General features: G+C 45.1%; 1 protein-coding gene across 1 annotated transcript; it reads right to left on the bottom strand.

Annotated features, from left to right (window-relative positions):
- Positions 1-578: 578 nt before the first annotated feature.
- On the bottom strand, positions 579-16,975 carry TMEM248 (transmembrane protein 248). Its single transcript, XM_066563605.1, has 7 exons — positions 16,830-16,975; positions 8,615-8,789; positions 7,391-7,676; positions 5,668-5,818; positions 4,839-5,022; positions 4,117-4,260; positions 579-3,270 (listed from the first exon to the last, which is right to left on the bottom strand). Exons 2-7 carry the CDS (start codon positions 8,771-8,773, stop codon positions 3,250-3,252), a joined length of 945 nt encoding a protein of 314 aa, XP_066419702.1. The 5' UTR covers positions 8,774-8,789; positions 16,830-16,975; the 3' UTR covers positions 579-3,249.
- Positions 16,976-18,538: the final 1,563 nt, after the last annotated feature.

The raw sequence follows: 18,538 nt of genomic DNA, 5'->3' as shown, positions 1-18,538 counted from the left end.
AAACCCTTTAAAAAGGAGAAACACAAACCAAGGTGTCCCAGCATGCCAGGAAAAGGCAGAGCAGGGGACAGGGGCTGTGCAGAGCCCTGCAGGGCTCTGAGGGACAGGGACAGCTCAGCCATGGGCTGCAGGGAGATCCAAACCCTTCTTTTGCTCTCTGAGCTGCTCCCAGCCAGGGCTCACAGACACCTCAAGGTCAGGCCTCAGACTGCACCCAAGAATTTGGCAAAAGCTGAGAGGAAGGACCCACAATGGATCCTTTGTGTGCGTGCAGCTCCTGAGGATCTCCCAGGACAGGGAAGGCTCAGGAATCCAAATTTTGGTGACAGCAGACAAACAAGTCCCAGGAATTAAAGAGAAACAGGGGCTGCTACCTTCAGATTGATTTTCTCCCTGCCAGGCAATTCATCACCAGCAAGGTTTTGATGAGTGCTGGGGGGAAAAAGAGAATTTACAACCCAAATTCAATTTCATTTTGCTGCAGATTTTTCCCTGATTTCCTCCTGTGCTCCACGTAATTTTGGTTGATTTAGGAAAGCTCTGCAGCTACCAGGCTGTGGAAATAAAGACAGCAAGGGTAAACTTCATAGTTTTTTATTCTGCAAAGCAATATGCACATCTTACAAACACAAAAATTAATCTAGGAGAGAAATGTCATTTCCAAATCAGCTATTAACCATCATGCAACAAGACAAGTGAAATGTAAGAACAAAACAAAACAAAAACCAAAAAACAGCCATCTCGAACCCTACAATCACCTGCAGAGGGTTGAAACCAAGGCTCAGATTTTCTATGTAATGCCAAAGAAAATGCAAAAAAAAAACCCAAAAAGAAAATGGCAGCTTTCTAAGAACAAGAAAACACGTACAAATAGAATCAAAACTGATTCAAGTCATAGTTAAAAAGAAAAAAGAAAACAAAAAAAGGAAAGATCAATATGATCTGAACTTTTAATATTAAGTTTTAACTCTTCTGTTTGGCTGCATTTAACTTTGTACATCGCCTGGGAACAATCCAATATTCCTCAGCATTCCAGCACTTGGCCTGCTGGGACACCCTGCACCTCCCTGCTGCAATACAGGGGGCAAAAGGATGAACTAAGGCCAAAAATCCAACTCTCCAACGTTTTCCCTTTTGCATCTGTGGGTGACAATCTTTAATATTCCTGGGGGTGCAGAAAGTGGGGGAGAAGTTGCCAAGGAGGTTCCTTTCATTCCCAAACGGTTCCCTTGACAGCCCAAATTCCAGCTGGGATGTTTGGAGCTGGAATTTGTTGAAGGAGAAAGGATTTGCTTTGTTTTCCTGGAGAAATCAGAGGATTTTGGGTGGTTTTTGGGTATTTCCAGGATTCCTCTCTCCCAATCCATCTCCTATTCCTGCCTTTGGGGCCAAGATCCAGCCACCCTCAGAGGCAGCTCTTGGAGTGAGGATTAATTTGTGGGATTTAGGAACAGCTCAGGAGAAGCTCTTGGCCTGTCTCACTCCCCTGCCTCATCCCAGGGAAGCAGCAGCAGCCCACAGCAGCATCAGGAGAAAACTGGGAGCTTCATTTTATCCCTAAACTTCAAACCAGGCCATCTCTAAAGCTTTGCCTTAACATTCCCTGGAGGAAAACATGTCAGGTAATCCCAATTTAGGGAACTGAAACTGTGGGAGGAAACAAAACTGTGACTGCTCAAACACCCTTAAATACTCGTGAACTTACTGAAGTCCCAACACACACAGACCAGGAGTGGTGTCTGGAGGGAATAAACTGGGAGTTTTCTGCCAGCATCACTGAGACTATGAGATTCTCACTTGGCCTTTTTCTTCTGTGGAGTTTGGAGCAAAAGGAGGAGGAAAAAAAGCCTGTGGGAAGGAATGGAGGAATGAATGAAAGCTGGGAGAAAAGTAAAAAGTCAATTAAGGCAACCAGTGAGATTTAAAAGCAGGGGTGGAAGTGTCTGCAGGAAGAGGCTGACCCCTGAAATCCAGGAGGCTGCTCAAGGAATCAGGAAGAAAAACCAGCAAAAGGCAGAATGGAGAAGGGAGAAATGCACAGAATCAAATCTCTGACTGAAGAATGGACACAGAGAACAGAAGGGGTTTCACTGGGTGGTTTCTTTGACCTTCCTCACAAGGGCCCCACCTTTGTGGCCATTTTTCCCCTGAGTGGACAGCAGAAAATGGCAAATTAATGAATGTAAGGGGCCAGAGCTCAGCAGTGCCAGTGGCAGCTGCCCCTCAGAGCTGCAGGCACAGTCCCAGAGTGAAGCTCTGGAACAAACTCTGGGGATCTCTTTTCCTTTCACTCTTTGCACTTGCCCAGGGCTGTGCAGAGCCCCAGCAGGCTGCTAACACAATACATCTTTTTATTAAGTTTCACTTTTTCTAGAAAGAAAGGAAAGAAAAGGGAAAAAAAAAAAAAGCTTACAGACAGCTGCTCTGCAGCAGAGACACACAATCCTGGCTGGAGGGCTGGGGATGGGAGGCCAAGTGGAAAAGTTTTCCAGATAGTCTCTGTGCTGACTGGTTCTCTGGCATTCAGCAAGCCAAATGAAATACCAAAAAAACAAACCAAAAAAACAAACCAAACAAAAAAAAAAAATCAAACAGTTCTTTTCAGTAAGCAACAGTTTAAAATGGGACTTCACTTCTTAATTTTTTTACTATGTATAAAAGCACAAGTTTGTCCTAAATACAGCACTATTAAAATGTGAATATGTATTTTTTTTCTTCCAAAAGAGAAAAAAAAATCTAAAATGTTGATATCTTTTCTTGCAAGCAAGGAGCAAATGGAATAAAGTATTAGGCCACACAAACACACATTGAATTCATGTTGTAGATTGGTGGCTTTGGAAATGCAGGATTATATCAAAGGTGCATACTTGGTTCAAACACACTGTACAGATTGGGCAAAAAACCAAACATCTCTTGGTTGGTTTGAGACACTTGCAAAGGCATCTTCACCTGCCCAGGTGCAGCTAGACAAAAATCTCTGCCTCTGTGGAGCCTTTTCACTGGAGTTATCTACACCAACATGGGGCTGTCCCAGGGCAGGGCCAGGGGACAAGCACATCTGCTCAGAATTACTCTGGATATTCTGCTTTTATAAATATGTACAAATCAATTACAGGCACTTTGAAATGTCTTTGGTTGGAATAAACCAACATTGCAAGGTAATGGATTCACAGAGTGTTAAGACCCAGGCTGGGTTCAGCAGGCAATGGTTTCGGTCGTTCTCAGGAGGAGGAGGAGGAGGGGTTTTCTTTATGCTTCTGACAAAGCAACCTGGAAGAAAAATAAAGGAAGAGAAAATATTTAATTAAAGGCAAATTCTTAATCCTGTAACAGTGATATGATTTATCTCTGTGAGCTGGCAGAGCTGTCCTTGACTTTTCAAAGAAAGCTTGGAAAGTCTGACTTGGAAAGGAAATCAAAGGGAGTCTGAAGGCGTTTTGTACTTTGCAAAAATCAATACAATAAAAGTCCCAAACCACTCAAAACCAAAAAAAAACCCACAAAAAACACCCCAAACCAGCTCAAACTACAAAATAGCATTGAGACCAAAACGTGTCAACACTGGCTTCCTACTTCTCAATTAAAAATATTCATATTTAATCCTTCAGGCAAACTGCAGGTCCCCAAGGTAATATTGAACAATGATTCTTTCAACAGCTTTGTTACTGTTTTTAACTTAATTCTAATTAACAACCAATGACTCTTTCAACAGCTTTGATTTTAACTTAATTCTGATGAACAACCCTTAGAATTTTGTATCGTGTTTTACTCAAGGTTTTCAGTCTGTTGTGGTAAAAGATAATGAATAAATGAAGATTTAATGCCACCTATTCATTGCTTCACACAAAACAGTTCAAGCAACACCACAATTATGGCAGAAGAGTCACAGCCCAGCACTTCCTGAGCTGCAATAATCCATTTCTGCAGGACAGAAATCTCATTTTGAGGATCTCCAAAGCACTTGTGTGGATTTTATAACCCCAACCTGCACTGTCCACAATGAAAGGCAATTAAATCCCCATCTCCAGAGACAAGAAAAACCAGTCTGTCCTCTGCCCAACAGGAGCTTTTCTCTGTTTCCTTATCAGAGGCAGGGTTTTGTTAGCACACACTCACCTTTTCAGAGCAGAATTCTGTGTTGCTTTGCCTCAGTTTGCTTGGTCTGCCTTTAATGACTGCATAGCAGAACATTGTGATCACCATCACAAAGAGGAAGTAACTGGTGTGCATGAGGTGCAGGTTTATTAGAGAGCGATCATCCTGCACACAGAAAAGCAAATTAAAACCATTTACTGATTTAGTATTGGACATTAAAGCAATAATGACCAAATCAACCCAGAAATTACTTCATTAATCAACTTTCTCCCTTTTACACAGCAATGGGAGTGATTCCTAATGGTGGCACAAAATGTTTTTGTGATAAAGATCTGTGTTAAGGATATTTTCCACGTATTGGCAGAGGCTTTTGTGAAATGATTTCAAGTTATAAATGGTGGGTTTTAAGAGCTGTGAGGCACGTGGATGAAGATCATCAAACCCATGAGGGTGGAGCATTCTCAGCCCTCACACCCCACAGTAAACCAGCAGCAAAAATGACAATTTTAGGAACCATATTCAATGAAATCACACAATAAACCAGCAGCAAAAATGACAATTTTAGGAACCATATTCAATGAAACCATATAATAAACCAGCAGCAAAAATGACAATTTTAGGAACCATATTCAATGAAATCACACAATAAACCAGCAGCAAAAATTACAATTTTAGGAACAGTACCAAATTAAGCCAGAGCTAAGCATTTAGTGAAAACACCAGAGGAACAGCCCAGCACTTACATCTGGAACTATGACAGTTAGTTTGGGGTTTAAAGCATGGTAGACTTTGCCAATTGCTCCCTTGTAACACCAGAAGGGGTTGTAATCCTGGGCATATTTTGTGTTCGAGTCCCTGGCTGTGGTGAAGATCTTGTACCACAGAGTGGCATTGCTGTAGGTTTCAGGAACACAATGTGGTGGCTGACTGCAAGAAAACAGAAATAATCAGCACCCTGAAATGTATTTTCCATGTTCAACCAGGACAACTTTGCTTCTCAAAACATGGTTTTAGTTTGGGCCTTCCAAAGCAACAACAAAACCCCAAAGTTTAAGTTAAAAACCCCCAAAAGCCACATGATTGCTATGCTGAAATCAGAATTTAACTGCATGCTGTTGCACTAAGCAAATATCCCACAGCTTAATTGGAAAAACACTGGTTTTCCTAAGGCTGCCACAGCCTTGGCTTCTCCAGGTTGGATGGAACAGTGTCAGGGAATCCAGAGAAGACAAAGGGAAGATATTTTGGTGAAGGCAAAGCAGCCTCTGCCTTGTGCTGATCTCTCAGCAGGGAAGAGGGTGAGAACCTCAGTGTCAAATCTCATCTCTGAAATCAATTATGGGGTAAATCCCTTGAATTTCCACAGATTCTGTTGCTCCCAGTGAAGTTTAAAAGGGAGGCATGGGCCAAAAAATCACAAAAAGACAGCAGAGGTTTTGTGACAAACGTTTTACCACGGGGGAAGGAGTGCAAGGATGTCATTTCCATGACCAACAGGAATTTTCAGGAGGATCTAACAGCTCAGAGGAACGAGTGAGGCAGGAAGCAGCCCCTGGGGAGAGCTGCACTCACACTGTGACTGGGAACACGTTGCTGGCTGCTGTCACAGTCATGCAGGTGCTGAACACCACCTGCTCGCAGTGGCCGTGCAGGACACACTCGTCAGAGTTCCAGGCAGCTGGCAGGGTGAAGGTGATGTTTATCTCCTCGTGGGATTCTCTGCCTGCGAGAAAGAGACAAGGAAAGCTGGGATTTGGTTCACAAAAGTATCTGAGCAACAATCACTGGGAGAAGGAGAACACAGAGATGATTAAGGGAGGAAGCATCACCCTCTGGAGTCAGCCCGGATCTTTGCAGGCAACAAAGAGAGCAAAGAGAAAAGTTAAACCCAGAACAAAGCAGAAAATCCCCCAGCTGCTGCTCTTTCTAATCTCTCCCACCTCTCCCAGCCTCATCAGGCTGCTTTCAGAAATTCAAAACTCTAAGTGAATTCATGCACGTTCACAGACCTTCATCAGAAAAGCCTTTCTCCTCCTAAGAACTTTGCTCCACATCTGTTTTTTCTGATGCTCACTTTTCAAACTGGAGATATTTGGTATAGAGGAAAAGGTGTCAGCAGATACTGAGCTGCACATTAAGTCCTGTATGATAACCCCACGTGGAGAAATTCAGACTGAAAACAAATCCAGGCTGCTGCAAATGGAACTTGCATTTGGTAGCTCTCAAAGCAGCAACAAAATAACAACAGAAAACCCAGTAATGCACATTTGCAGCTCGTGGCAATGTCTCTCCACAGGTTCAAGACCTTCAACATTATCATAAAATGCAATTCTGGCTGAAAGCTAAAATACAGTGAGGTTCTATTATCAATTTCTATTAATTCTCTATGAACTCCTGTCAAAACTTCCTGGCAGGCAGCCAGAGAGCAGATTGGTCTCTGCACACCACAGAAGCCATAATCATCTTATCTGGTTCTGTTTGTGATATTAAAGCTGATTCACTTATGCATTTTAGACAAACTAGAATTTTTTAGGCAACATAATACTCTCTACTGCATCTATGCCACATTTGAAATGTCAGTTGAGGACTTGATGGATCAAGACAAAACTGAAGAGAGTCACTGTTTGGAATTTTGCTGGCTTAAAAATGACCTTCCATTGTCATTAGGTTTAATCATTTCAAACTGCCAAGCCTGATCTTGGCACGCCTGCAGGTTCTTTTCCATTCTGAATGCAGGGAAAAGGTCCTCTAACAAACAAGAGCTCCATACAGGAATAAACTCACAATAAATCTGGGAACACATCTGTGTTCTGTGTATAAGAGTTATCTCACCCTTAGTAAGCTGGTAAATTTTTATTTGATTATATAGTGATTAAAATAATCACTATATAATCAAATAAATAATATCATTAAAAATAACATCATTATTTTAAATAAAATAATTATATTATTATTTGGAAATAATGAAATAATATCATTATTTGGAATAACAGAATGGTTTGGGTTGGAGGGGACCCTAAAAACTCTCTTGTTTCACCCCCTACCATGGGCAGGGACACTTTCCACCAGCCCAAGTGTCTCCAGGCCCTGTCCAACCTGGCCTTGGACACTTCCAGGGATGGGGCAGCCACAGCTTCTGAGCACTCATCACCCTCAAAATAAAGAATTTCTTCCTAATATTTAATCTAAACCTCCTCAATTTCAGCTTGAAGCCAATCCCCCCGTGAAAGGTTAGGAAAAAAACCCTCTAAAAGCCAACTGCAACCTGAATTGTTGAAGGTCCAGCCTTGCCTACCTGAAAGTCCAATCTGGTGCCCAAAAATGGTGGAGCTGAGGTGTGTGACATTGCGAGAGTATCCCCCAAAAGGTCTCAGAGGGTCCAGGGTCAGCGTGATGGTGACAGAGATGTTGATGGGACCAGAGTCCTCGAGGGTCTGTGGGGACTGCGTGGAAGACCTGGCCTGCCCGCTGGTCACGGTGCTCTCTGGAGTTGTGGTGTCGTTCAGGAGGTGCTTCAAGGTTTCATTCTCAGATATACAGAAGTCCAAATCATTAAACCTCAGCAGGAAAGTATTCCAGTCCTTAAAACAAAAGGGGAGATTTTAGGCCCGTGAGGGAGCTCCCGCCTCGCTCGGTTCCAGGCCATTGAACAAAAATCACACGGCTCAGAGAGCAGCACAAACACCAGCAGGGCTGGCTCAACAACAGCAAAGTTGTTTGCAGAAGTCAGATGGGTTCAGTCCCAGCTCCCTCCCCTGAGCTGGAAAGGAAACTCAGTCTGTTCACAGAATTCACAGAATGACCAGGTTGGAAGAGACCTTGAAGATCATCGAGTCCAACCCAGCCCCAGCACCTCAACTAAACCCTGGCACCCAGTGCCACATCCAGGCTTTGTTAAACACACCCAGGGATGGGGACTCCACCACCTCCCTGGGCAGCCATTCCAGAACTTTATCACCCTTTCTGTGAAAAACTTTTTCCTAATATCCAACCTGGATTTCCCCTGGTGCAGCTTGAGGCTGTGTGCTCTGGTTCTGTCAGTGCTGCCTGGAGAAAGAGCCCAACCCCAGCTGAGCACAGCCACCTTTCAGGGAGTTGTAGAGTGACAAGGTCACCCCTGAGTCTCCTTTTCTCCAGGCTGAGCACCCCCAGCTCCCTCAGGGGTTCCTCACAGGGTTTGTGTTCCCAGCCCCTCACCACGCTCCAGGGTGAGCAGCTTCTGCCCAGGTTCCCCTCCTTACAGGACAGCGCTGAGGGAAGAAGTTCCTCAAACCAAGCTTAATAAACAAACTGAATAATACCTAAGTAACAAACTGAAAGGTTCCTAGCCACAGCAGGGAAGATCCGTGACAGATGACTTGGCCTCATCCTTGATATAAAACAACTAACAAACACCCACCCCAACAGCCCTTCTGAAAATAACATGGAGACAATCCCCCACACAACTCTGTGCTCTCTGGGAGGGGAAAAAACCTAACTTTGGGCACGTTTTCCAAATGAGCATCATTTCTGCACGTACCTCTGTCATTTCTGGGGATTTGATCTCCTTGATCTTGAAGAAGTAGCCCAGAGTCAGGAAGGCGATGGCCATGGCGCTCACGCTGATCATAAAGACCACGAGCGGAGGGCGGCTGCTGATGTAAACCTTCAGGTTCTCCAACAGGTTTATGTAGAACATTATTCTGATTGTTCACCTGAGGGGAAAGAACGTTCCAACAGAGTCACTGCACTGTGTGTTACAGCTGGGGGGTGGTGGATCAGACAGAAGGAGAGAAATGGGATTGTACACAGAATTGAGATTAAATTCCACGGCTGTGCCCTTCACTGAGCACGGAGCGTGTGTCTGAAATACAGCAGTGATCAGAACAGGCTCCACATCACCTTCCCAGGGCCACAAAGTGCCAGCTGGGAACAGCTTTTAAAGAATGAGGGCTTCCAGCACAGCCCAGCATCACTGGTGAGTAATAAAGCCAGTTCTTGCCTTTCCCCAGGCAGGTACCACTGCTACATTTTAATGTCAGTAATGTCTGAATGCACCGAGGTACAAATCAAACATTGCATAACCTTTGAAAACCAAGGCTGAAGCCTTAAGGATCCCTCCTTACCCCACCCCAAATGCCTCTGTTTTCAAAGCAGGACCTGAGAAGCAGCCCTACATTATTTAAGGCTTTTGCATCAAGAATCCTATGGGCAAAACCACCCAAAAAACTGCATTAAGGTGGAGGCTGGAAGATTCCTGGTCTTTATTTAATTCTTGCAGGATCTAGAACTTTTTGTTCTGTCTGTAAGCATAACCAGGACCTTACATCCTGACAAAATGTCCCAAGTCATTATTTTTTGCCCCAAATGCAACATTTTGTCTGATTCCCCTCCTGAAATTTTATCTGCAGAGCAGAAAGACCTAAATTCCTGGATCAGCTTCCCCATCTCCGTGGCCAGGGAAAAGCAAACAGCCAGGAGTTAAAGGGCAGCCTTGTGACATCTCCTTCAGAAGCTCTGCAGGGAGGAACTCCAAGCCCACCTTTATCTTTGTCCTACCTAAACCCTTGGCTGAAAAGGCTTTTAACCCCAACTAAAGCACCAAGGCAGGAGCTGCTCCTAGCAACGTGCTGCTGATCTCCAAAATTCTGAGGGAAAGGCAGAAAGAATTCTGTGCTGCAAGGGTTAAATTGGAACATCCATCGAGATCTGATAACACTGAATTGAGGCAGGGGCTGCTCCTGCACTTTGGGGTGATTCCCACTGACTCCTATTTCCAATGCAGGTGTAGCAGGGCTGAAAAGTGGCAGCTCAGAGGAGGAGAGAGGCACAGGGCAAGGCAGGGAGGGATCTGTTCTGTGATCTATTGATTTAAGAGAAAACAAAAGAAGGGTAAAGAACAAGCCTGAAGACAAAGCCCTTTTCAGAGCCCACAGAGTACAATGATCCCAACTTCCTTGTGTACCCTCAGGATTTTACTGGCAGGAATGCTTCAGCAGTTCCTGTTAGCAGAAGAAATATTGACAGAACCTGCAGAAGTGTCCCAGAGAGGGGAAAATCCAGCTCAGGGAGAAGAGACAGAGGTGCAGTGTCAACAACACAACCCTGGGCTGTGCCTGCTGCTGACTCCCCACTCGCTGTCCTGGCTGAAACCAGCTGAGACAGAGCTCTCCAGAGCTCAAGATCTCACCCTGGCTCTATTATTTTGCACCAGCAACCCCTTTCCATCCATCCACCCTGCAAAGCCCAGGAAGTTTTTCTCAGTGAGAAGTGGGGGCTGTGAACGCCTCTACAAAGGCAGGGTGAAAAGCAGGGAAAGGAGGGGGATGAGAGGGGAAGAAAAGGTGATGAGAAATGTCCACCTTACCAGAACTTGGTCCCAGAGCAGCTGTGGCACAGCCAGGGCAGGTGGCAGAAGGCAGCAGGGACAGGGAAGGGAGAGCTGGGGCTGGCAGGGATCATGCTGGGAGCGTTCCGCCCTCCTGCACCTTCTGCCTATCTTGTCCCTGGCAGCAAATTCCTTCAAAGAGGCACAGTTAAAAACCCCAAATGCTCCATCCAGGGGCAAAATCCCAAATACTCCTTCTGGAAACGTGGGAGACACGTGGGGAGATGGAAGGAGATCAAAACCTAACCCAAAAGCAGAGTTGTAGGCAGCGTCCCCTCCTGAATTTCCTTTAGGGAATAACACAGATGCAGAGTTTATTGCAGATTTTAATCAGGGCTCGGTGTCACCCACAGCACATCCAGGGCTGGGATTCCTTTTTTAAAGGGGTTTCCATCAGCTCCATTAGAATTTGTTTGCCACAGGATCTAAAAGCAGCCATAAAAAAAATAAAAAAAATAAAAAAAAAAAAAAAAAAAAAAAAAAAGAAGGGATGTGCAGAAAATCCTACACAGGGAATATTCAGGCTAATATTTTTATGTAAGAGATCACCAGCTTTTAAGTGCCAGTTGTTTAATATGCTGCCATAACTCACTGGCTTTGAAAGCAATTAGAAAATGCCATAAGCTGCAATTTCCGAGGAGTAATGTGCCTTTGGAGCATTTGGGAGGGAAAAGGGAACAACTGTGGATTTCAATACTGGAGCTGACATGAAAACAGCAATGGGGGAAAGCAGAAGGGTGAATGTTTCCATGCTGCTGCCTGAAGAATTACTGATTTTTTAATCAAAGTACTTAAACAACTTTAATTGTCACGGAATTTGTGATGCAGATCAGTGCATTACATCAAAGTGTCTGTGGATTTTCAGGGTTCCTTCAACTCCTCTCTGTTAGAATCACAATGCATCACAACTCTTCTGCCAGCTCTAGTAACTAACTTCTCCTCTGTGTAAATGAATAACTTCAAGAATATCATTTAAACTTTTATTTCTTGTTCACAGAGTTAAAAAAAAAGCAAACCAAAACAAAACAATGCTTTTACCTCCTGGCAGGTCAGGCATGCAAGATCAGATTTCACTTTTTAGCCAAATAAATAATTGAGTGAGTGGCTCTAATGACTGCTGCTGCCTCTCTCCACTCCAGCAAAGCCTTTTAATACTCGGTGCAATAAAAATCTCCCCAGTCAGACTAAACAAGGAGCTCAAGAATGAAAACTGCCAGGCTGGAACATTGGCCAGCAGCTCCAAGGTGATGGCTGGGTAGTCAGGGATGCTCAGCAGGAGTTACAGCTGCTGCAACTCGCCAGGAAAGCCTGCAGATGTTGTGCTCTTAAATCAGCATCTACAGACCCAGGCAGGGAAAAAGATTAAAATGCTAAAGGGGGGAAATACAGCAGTTCAATCTGTCAGAGTGCCAGAGAAACACAGAATTGAGCAAGAAAAGATTCTATAATTTGGGGAGATTTCCTCCAAAACAGCCCCTGACAGCAACCTCAAAGGAGCAACAATGTGAATTCCTCTTTATTTGTGGATGAAAGAGTGTGGAAGAGGAAGCTGCTGAAATAGACTGATGAGTTTTTCAAGGCTAAATTGCAAACAAGGAAAATCTTGAAATCTATTGCAAAGACCAAAAAGTCAATGCAATGAGTCACAGCTGAAATATTAAATTCCCATTTGGAGGCTTAATATCAAAGGAGCTGAATTCCTGAGAACAATAAAAACCCCATGTGCTGTACTAAAGCAGGTATTGAAAGCAAAACTGCACTTACCAAAGTGAAAAAAACAAACCCAAACCAAACATGAATTTTAAAGAGATCAAAGTGGTTTGACATTTTTGTCAATAATGTCAACCACCTCCCTGCCACTAGAAAGCTTAAAATGATGGAATTTCCTCACAGATATTTCCCCTCCTTGTTGTGAGGGCAAGGTAATCACTCTAGAGGAGGGGTTTAAATGTGAAATCACCACTGAAATATCCTAAGGAGGAAAATTGGGTGAAGGAGAAGGGCAGGAGGCAGCAGTGCCTATCCCAGGATCTCACAAGTTTCTCAATTTTCAGTATCTCATTGCACAGAACAGTGTTTAAATTGAGCTGTGCAGCTCAAAAATAGAAATCAATTGTATTTTCAAAGGTGCCCCACTACCAGGAGGGGTTAGGAAATGGGTCAGCTCAGGGTTAACCACTTTGAATGAAAATGATGTCGTGTGCCAAAGGAATATTTACAAATCCAAACCAAACAGAGCATGGGAGAGCAGCCATAAATAAATGCAAACAAAGCAGTGGCGTTCACCTCAAACACCTTTAACAACAATAAACAGCAGCAGGTACCAAAATCACCCTTATTTGGATTTCTTCTCTTCAAATCCATGTCTAAGAGTGAAAATAGAGCAAAATGAAAATCAGAGTTGTGTGAGCTGATGGGGCCGGTGCTGTTCAGCACCTTTGAGGGTGACAGGGACATGGGGACAAGCTTGGCAGTGACACCAGTGGCAGTGACACCAATGGCAGGGACACCAAACCGTGTGGGAAGGATCTGGACTGGGGAGGTGGCTTTGGGACAACCTGATGAGGTTCAAGACCAAGTGTAAGGAAAGTAACTTCAGCATCCTGATATCTGGGGAAACAGAGGTGTTAGGGCCTGCAGCAGCTCCAGATCATCTCTTTAGGAGTGGGATGAAACTGCACAGCCTGCAAGCTCCCCCAGCAGCAGGGCAGGCAGGAGGGAGGGATTGATCCTGCAGGAATCCCCCAGGGCACAGCAGCACCTCAGGGCAGCTGAGCCTCCTCCAGCATGAACAAAATAAACCAAAGCCAACAACTCCTAGGAAATGCCAGCAGGTTTCTTTCTCCTCAGCACACAGGGAGGGAAGCAATCAGGGCGTGTGGAGGAGGAAACCTGACAAAAACATCACCTTGGGTCCTTGAATCCAGCCCAACATAACCCCGGGATCAGCAGATGTGCACAAACACATCTGCTCCAGAGGGAGATAAGGGGAATTGGCTCCAGTTTCTTATCAGTTTGCTGAGCTATTTTATCCACAAATATGTTTACTGAGGAAAAAAATCCCCATTTTCCCAAACAATTTCCATTTTCCTGGAGCCTGGAAGCTGAAAGTGGCAGGGAAATGGCTCTGCCATGCACTGCACAGGGCAGGAGAAGAACAGCCCCTGGAAATGTGGACAAGGACATTCCTCCCTCCTGGCATCCTGATAAAGGACCAGGATGCAGAAAATGAACAAAAACCGGGGACTTGCATGAATAGACAGAGCAAATGCTTCATATTTGCATGAAATGTTTCTTTTCACCTCTCAAAACACTTTTCAAAGATTAATTCATCATTTCAGCATCCCCAAGAGGGGCACCAACAGCAAACATTTCAGGTCTGCCCATGAAACAAAGCCAAGGAAGGGAAGTAATTTGGTGACAGAAAATTCCAAAGATCAAATCGAGACTGAATTTCAAACACCCAAATTTCTGACTTCAACTCTCTGTAAAGACAGAAAACTTGAAAAAAAAGATGTAAAAAATAAAAAGGAAAACAAACATTACTCAACCTGTGTGTGACAGCCCTTCCCAACAGACTTGTGTTGTTCACAAAGTCTGGTGGATTCACCACAAGCACCTGAACTTTGTGCCAGCTGATACTCTGGGGACAGCAAAGGTGATTTCCATCTCCCACGGGAAGAAAAATTCGTGCAGAAACAGACAAACCCCAACAAGTTCCAAGTACTTTTTGTATGTTCTCAGTTCTTAAAATGATGAATGAGAAAAGGCAAAGAAAGTTACAAGTCAGGAAGCAGCAACAGAGAGAGGAAGCTTTTTTTCTCCTGGTTCAATGAACCCTGGATTCTGACTTTTGTTAGAAGTAAAAACATAATTTAAAACATACCCAGCTGTAAAATCAAAATGAACTCAACCTCTGGTTAAAAATCAGACATTTTGGTGCCAAACTTGAAGCAGGCATCCCTGTCTGCCAAGAGCCTGTGCCATGGGAATGAATCCACTTTCCTCTAAAAGAGCTCATGGGCATTTTTAAACCTTCCAGCTTGTCCAAGTCATGACTTCCAATGTGAGTTACCACAACCCAAATCACCCAGACTGCAATAAAACACACAATAATAGATGGAGGACTCTGAATTTGTATTAAAAATGCTATTCTGGTTACTGCTGCCCAGCATGAGAATCTGGCAGAGCAAAGCAAAAATAAAATGATTCCATTTTATAGGACCTTTAAAGATCCATGAGAAATCAAAAAATACAGGATGGCTTTAATGAAGAAGTGTGAAAATTCTCAGGAACGGTTCAATAATCACAAACTGGTTGAGTGACCAGTTCAAGGTTAATTGTTGACTTCATTAAAGCTACTCATTAAGGAATGTGGGACCCAATTCAGCAGTGAAAGTGCAGAGAAATGCCAGGAAAAGGCTCTTCAGTCTGTAATGAGAAGTGTGAGGAGACAGGGATGCAGACAGATACACAGCTTGAATCACAAGCAGAAAAATGACTGACAAGCTGAGGAAATGGCAGCTTTGGGGAATGGCAAATTCAGAGTTTGGGTGTGGAAAGAAGGGAGAGAAGCAGCAAAACAGCCAGTGGCCACTGATGGAAATAGAAACAGCAGCAAAACCAGCTGAAATGAGGGAGCTGGGACACAGCTGAGGTATCAAAGCTCTGGCTGGAATATTCTCATGTCTGTGTGCTTCAGCCCCGCTGCTCAGAGCAAACAGCACCTCAGCCTGCCCAGCCCCACCGGGTGAGTTCACTCTCCATTTCACAGACTAACAGACCCCAAATGCCAGCACACACACAGCTTTTCATCCAAAACAGAGCCTGGGAGTTCTGAGCCCTGGGAACCTGCTTTATTCACAGGGCAGGACAGTTTTAGGAAGAAAATTCATTCCCACCCAGCCATGCTTTGGGTAAGGGGAGGTTTGGGAAAAGCAACACAATCCTGACACCAGCGAGTTTCATTAATAGTTTAGGGCTAGATTGATAAAACAGCTTCATTTCTACAAAGCCTGTGCTGTTGTTTAATAAAAAAGCAGATTATCCCAGCTGCCAGACCTGCAGGATCAGCTCAGGGGGTGCTCCAGGAGGGGTCTGGGGGTGCCAGGCTCTGTCCCCAGCTCACAAAGGACACCCAGCTCTGTCTGTCCCTCAGCTGGGCACTCCCAGAGCACAGGGACTATTTTGTTTTCTCAGGTGACCTTTCAAGCTCTTGTCTTTCAAGTGGAAAAGAAGAATCACATTCCAGCAGAGCCACTCCTCAAATCAGGGCAGGTAACAAAGCGACCCGGGGTTTAATCCTGCCCGGTGGGCCGGGCTCAGGGAGCGATCTGCAGCCACAATTGAGGATTATTTGTGCTCGGGCTGCCACAGAAGTTATCTCAGAGCTGAGCACACCTGCTGAGAGGAGCTGGAGCGCAGCCACCGGGATGGTTCGGGCACAGGCAGGTGCAGCTGAAACCCGTGAAACCCGAGCCGCTGTGTCCTGCCCAGGGGCACAGGGATTCATCGGGAGCGTTTCCTGTAACTCAGCCCTCGGAAAAAAACGCAATAATCATTTACCATAACAGCCAGGCCCAGGGGTTTTTTTCTCCACCACGTTGTTGCAGCGGCCAAACTTCGGGGAAGTTCAGCGAGGATGGGGAGGGCAAACCTTAATTACTGAATCCTTATCTGCCCTCCAGGCAAATTCACCCCGATAATTCCATCTCCAGAGCTAATCCTGGAAATAAATTTCCCCCAAAAACAAAGCCTTAAAGAGCAAACAAAGAGAAAATGGGGACAAATAAAATCCCAGCGGTGCTGGAATGGATTTTTCTCCCAGGGTGATTTGGATGTAATGGAGCAGCCATGTTCCAGGCATGATGCACCAGGAATTTTATTATTAAAACCATCAAGAGATCATAAGTCAAGGTAACCCCCCCAAAAAAGTGAAAGAGGATGAAATATAGGTGTACAGAAAATTGGGGAAAACATCCCAAAACAACCACACAAAAAAGCCCCACGCAGGAACCGCTGTTCAGAGGCTATTTTGAAGCACAACTATTTTTAGTGCTACAGAAATTATTCTTTTTCACCGTTGTTTTTTTTTTTTTTTCCCTGTTACGACGCCACGCAAACTTCAAGCTGACGACCTTTCCCAACATAATTATTATACATAAATAACAAAAATAAACCGAGGCATAACCCCCCAGCAGAGCCGAACGCAGCCGGGACCCGGGGGCAGCGCGGCCCGAGGCTCCCCGGGGGCTCTCCCGGTGCTCCCCCCGCTGCTCCCGGCCCTGGAGCGGCCTCCCCCGGCCCCATCCCCCGGCCCCATCCCCCGGCAGGCCGGGCCGCAGAGCCGCCCCCGTCCGCTCCTTACCGGCGTCCGCGGCGGGGCTCAGGCCCCCGGGCCGGGCGGGGCTCAGAGGCGGCGGCGCTGCCGTGCGGGCGGGCTCTGCACCATGGTCCTGCCCTGCCGGGGCTGCGGGCACGGGCGGACGGGCGGCGGGGGGAGAGGCCGCTCCCCGGGCAGGGCAGCCCCGGGCCGGACACACGGACAGGCCCCGGCACCGGGCCCCGCCTCCGCCGCCGCTTCCGGGCCGCAGCCCTGACCCCTCACCCGCCGACGGTGGCGCGGGGGGGACAAGATTGAGGCGGCGCCGGCAGCGCGGGAGGGGCCGGGAACAGCAACGGGAATGGAACCGGGAATAGAACCGGGAACGAAACCGGGAACGGAACTGGGAATGGAACCGAGAACGGAAACGGGAATAGAAGCGGGAGCGGTCCCGGGAGCAGCATCGGGAACAGAACCGGGGATGGCACCGGGCCCTCACGGCGCTCTCGCCCCGGCCCCGCGCTCCCTCTCCAGCCTCCCTCACGATGTTCCCGCCTTCCCCCTCCCCTTTTCCTCCAAAAATTATCCCAAAACATCTTTTTTGTTATATTTCCTAACATAAGTACTTATTCCAATACCGAAAAGTGTTCAGGGTTAAATCCCTAAATCAAACAAACCTTTGCTTACATTTATCGTGAAAAATAATAATGATATTATTGCTTTATATTACAATATTATAATTATTAACAATGTATACTATTAATAATGTAATACTAATTATTAATAATTAGTATTATTAATGGCAATACTATGGCGATATTTCCACGAGGATAATGTGGGCCCTGGTTTACTGTCCCTGACAGCTGGGCAAGCTGGGAGAAAACCTTCCCTAAATAAATTAATTATAAAAAAGAAATTAGTAATTATGCATTAAAATATTTGGGTGAAAAATATTCCCTAAAAATGCTTTGGGAAGGTAAAACTCCAGCAGTCCCATGAGGATCTGAATGGTCAGAAACTCCAAAATGACAGCACTGAATTAATGAGTGATAATCACAATTAATAACTCCAGCATTTCCTGTAAAATATATTCCTTATAAAAGAAAATAAATGCAGGAGTTTCCATGCAAAGAAATATTTCACAATAAAAGATCCAACCTGAGGAGCTGCAGAGTCTTTATTTCCAGTGATAATGAGCTAACAGCAGGAAAAATAAAGCAAATTTCTGATAGTGTGACTGTGGGCACAGCACAGCACCCGCATTTTAAATCACTTTAAGGGATGATATTTCCATTAAAGTCTCTGCTTTGCTATTTTTTGCAGCATTGGGGTCTCACCCAAACTTTGAGTGCCTCTGTGCTCCAGCCCTGCTCAGGGATTACTCCAAGGTGTGGAAATCCATTTTTCCTGACTCATTTACTCAAATTTTGAGTCAATTTTTCAAATTTACTCAAATTTACTCAACTTGTCCCAAATCCACCTTCCCTGACTAATTTACTCCAAACATCCCCATTTTGGTGCCTTAATTACAAGATGGCACATGAAAAAAAGGAGATATTTTAGTTACAAAATCCTTCCCTAGTGCTTCATCACCCCAGTGACTTCCCTGCAAAGAAAATAAAAATAAACATTGGTACCCAGCCTAGAACTTGCAGGGCACTTGAGAACTGCTGGAAATAGAAACAGATATTTGAAATTAATCAGAAATGGATGGAAATAGGAGGAGATTCTCCCAACTCAGAGGATGCAGGAGC

This window comes from Molothrus aeneus, chromosome 20 (genome assembly GCF_037042795.1).
Source record: "Molothrus aeneus isolate 106 chromosome 20, BPBGC_Maene_1.0, whole genome shotgun sequence".
Taxonomy (NCBI): domain Eukaryota; kingdom Metazoa; phylum Chordata; class Aves; order Passeriformes; family Icteridae; genus Molothrus; species Molothrus aeneus.
The sequence above is the reverse complement of the archived record's forward strand: the minus strand, read 5'-3'. Positions and strand labels throughout refer to the sequence as shown.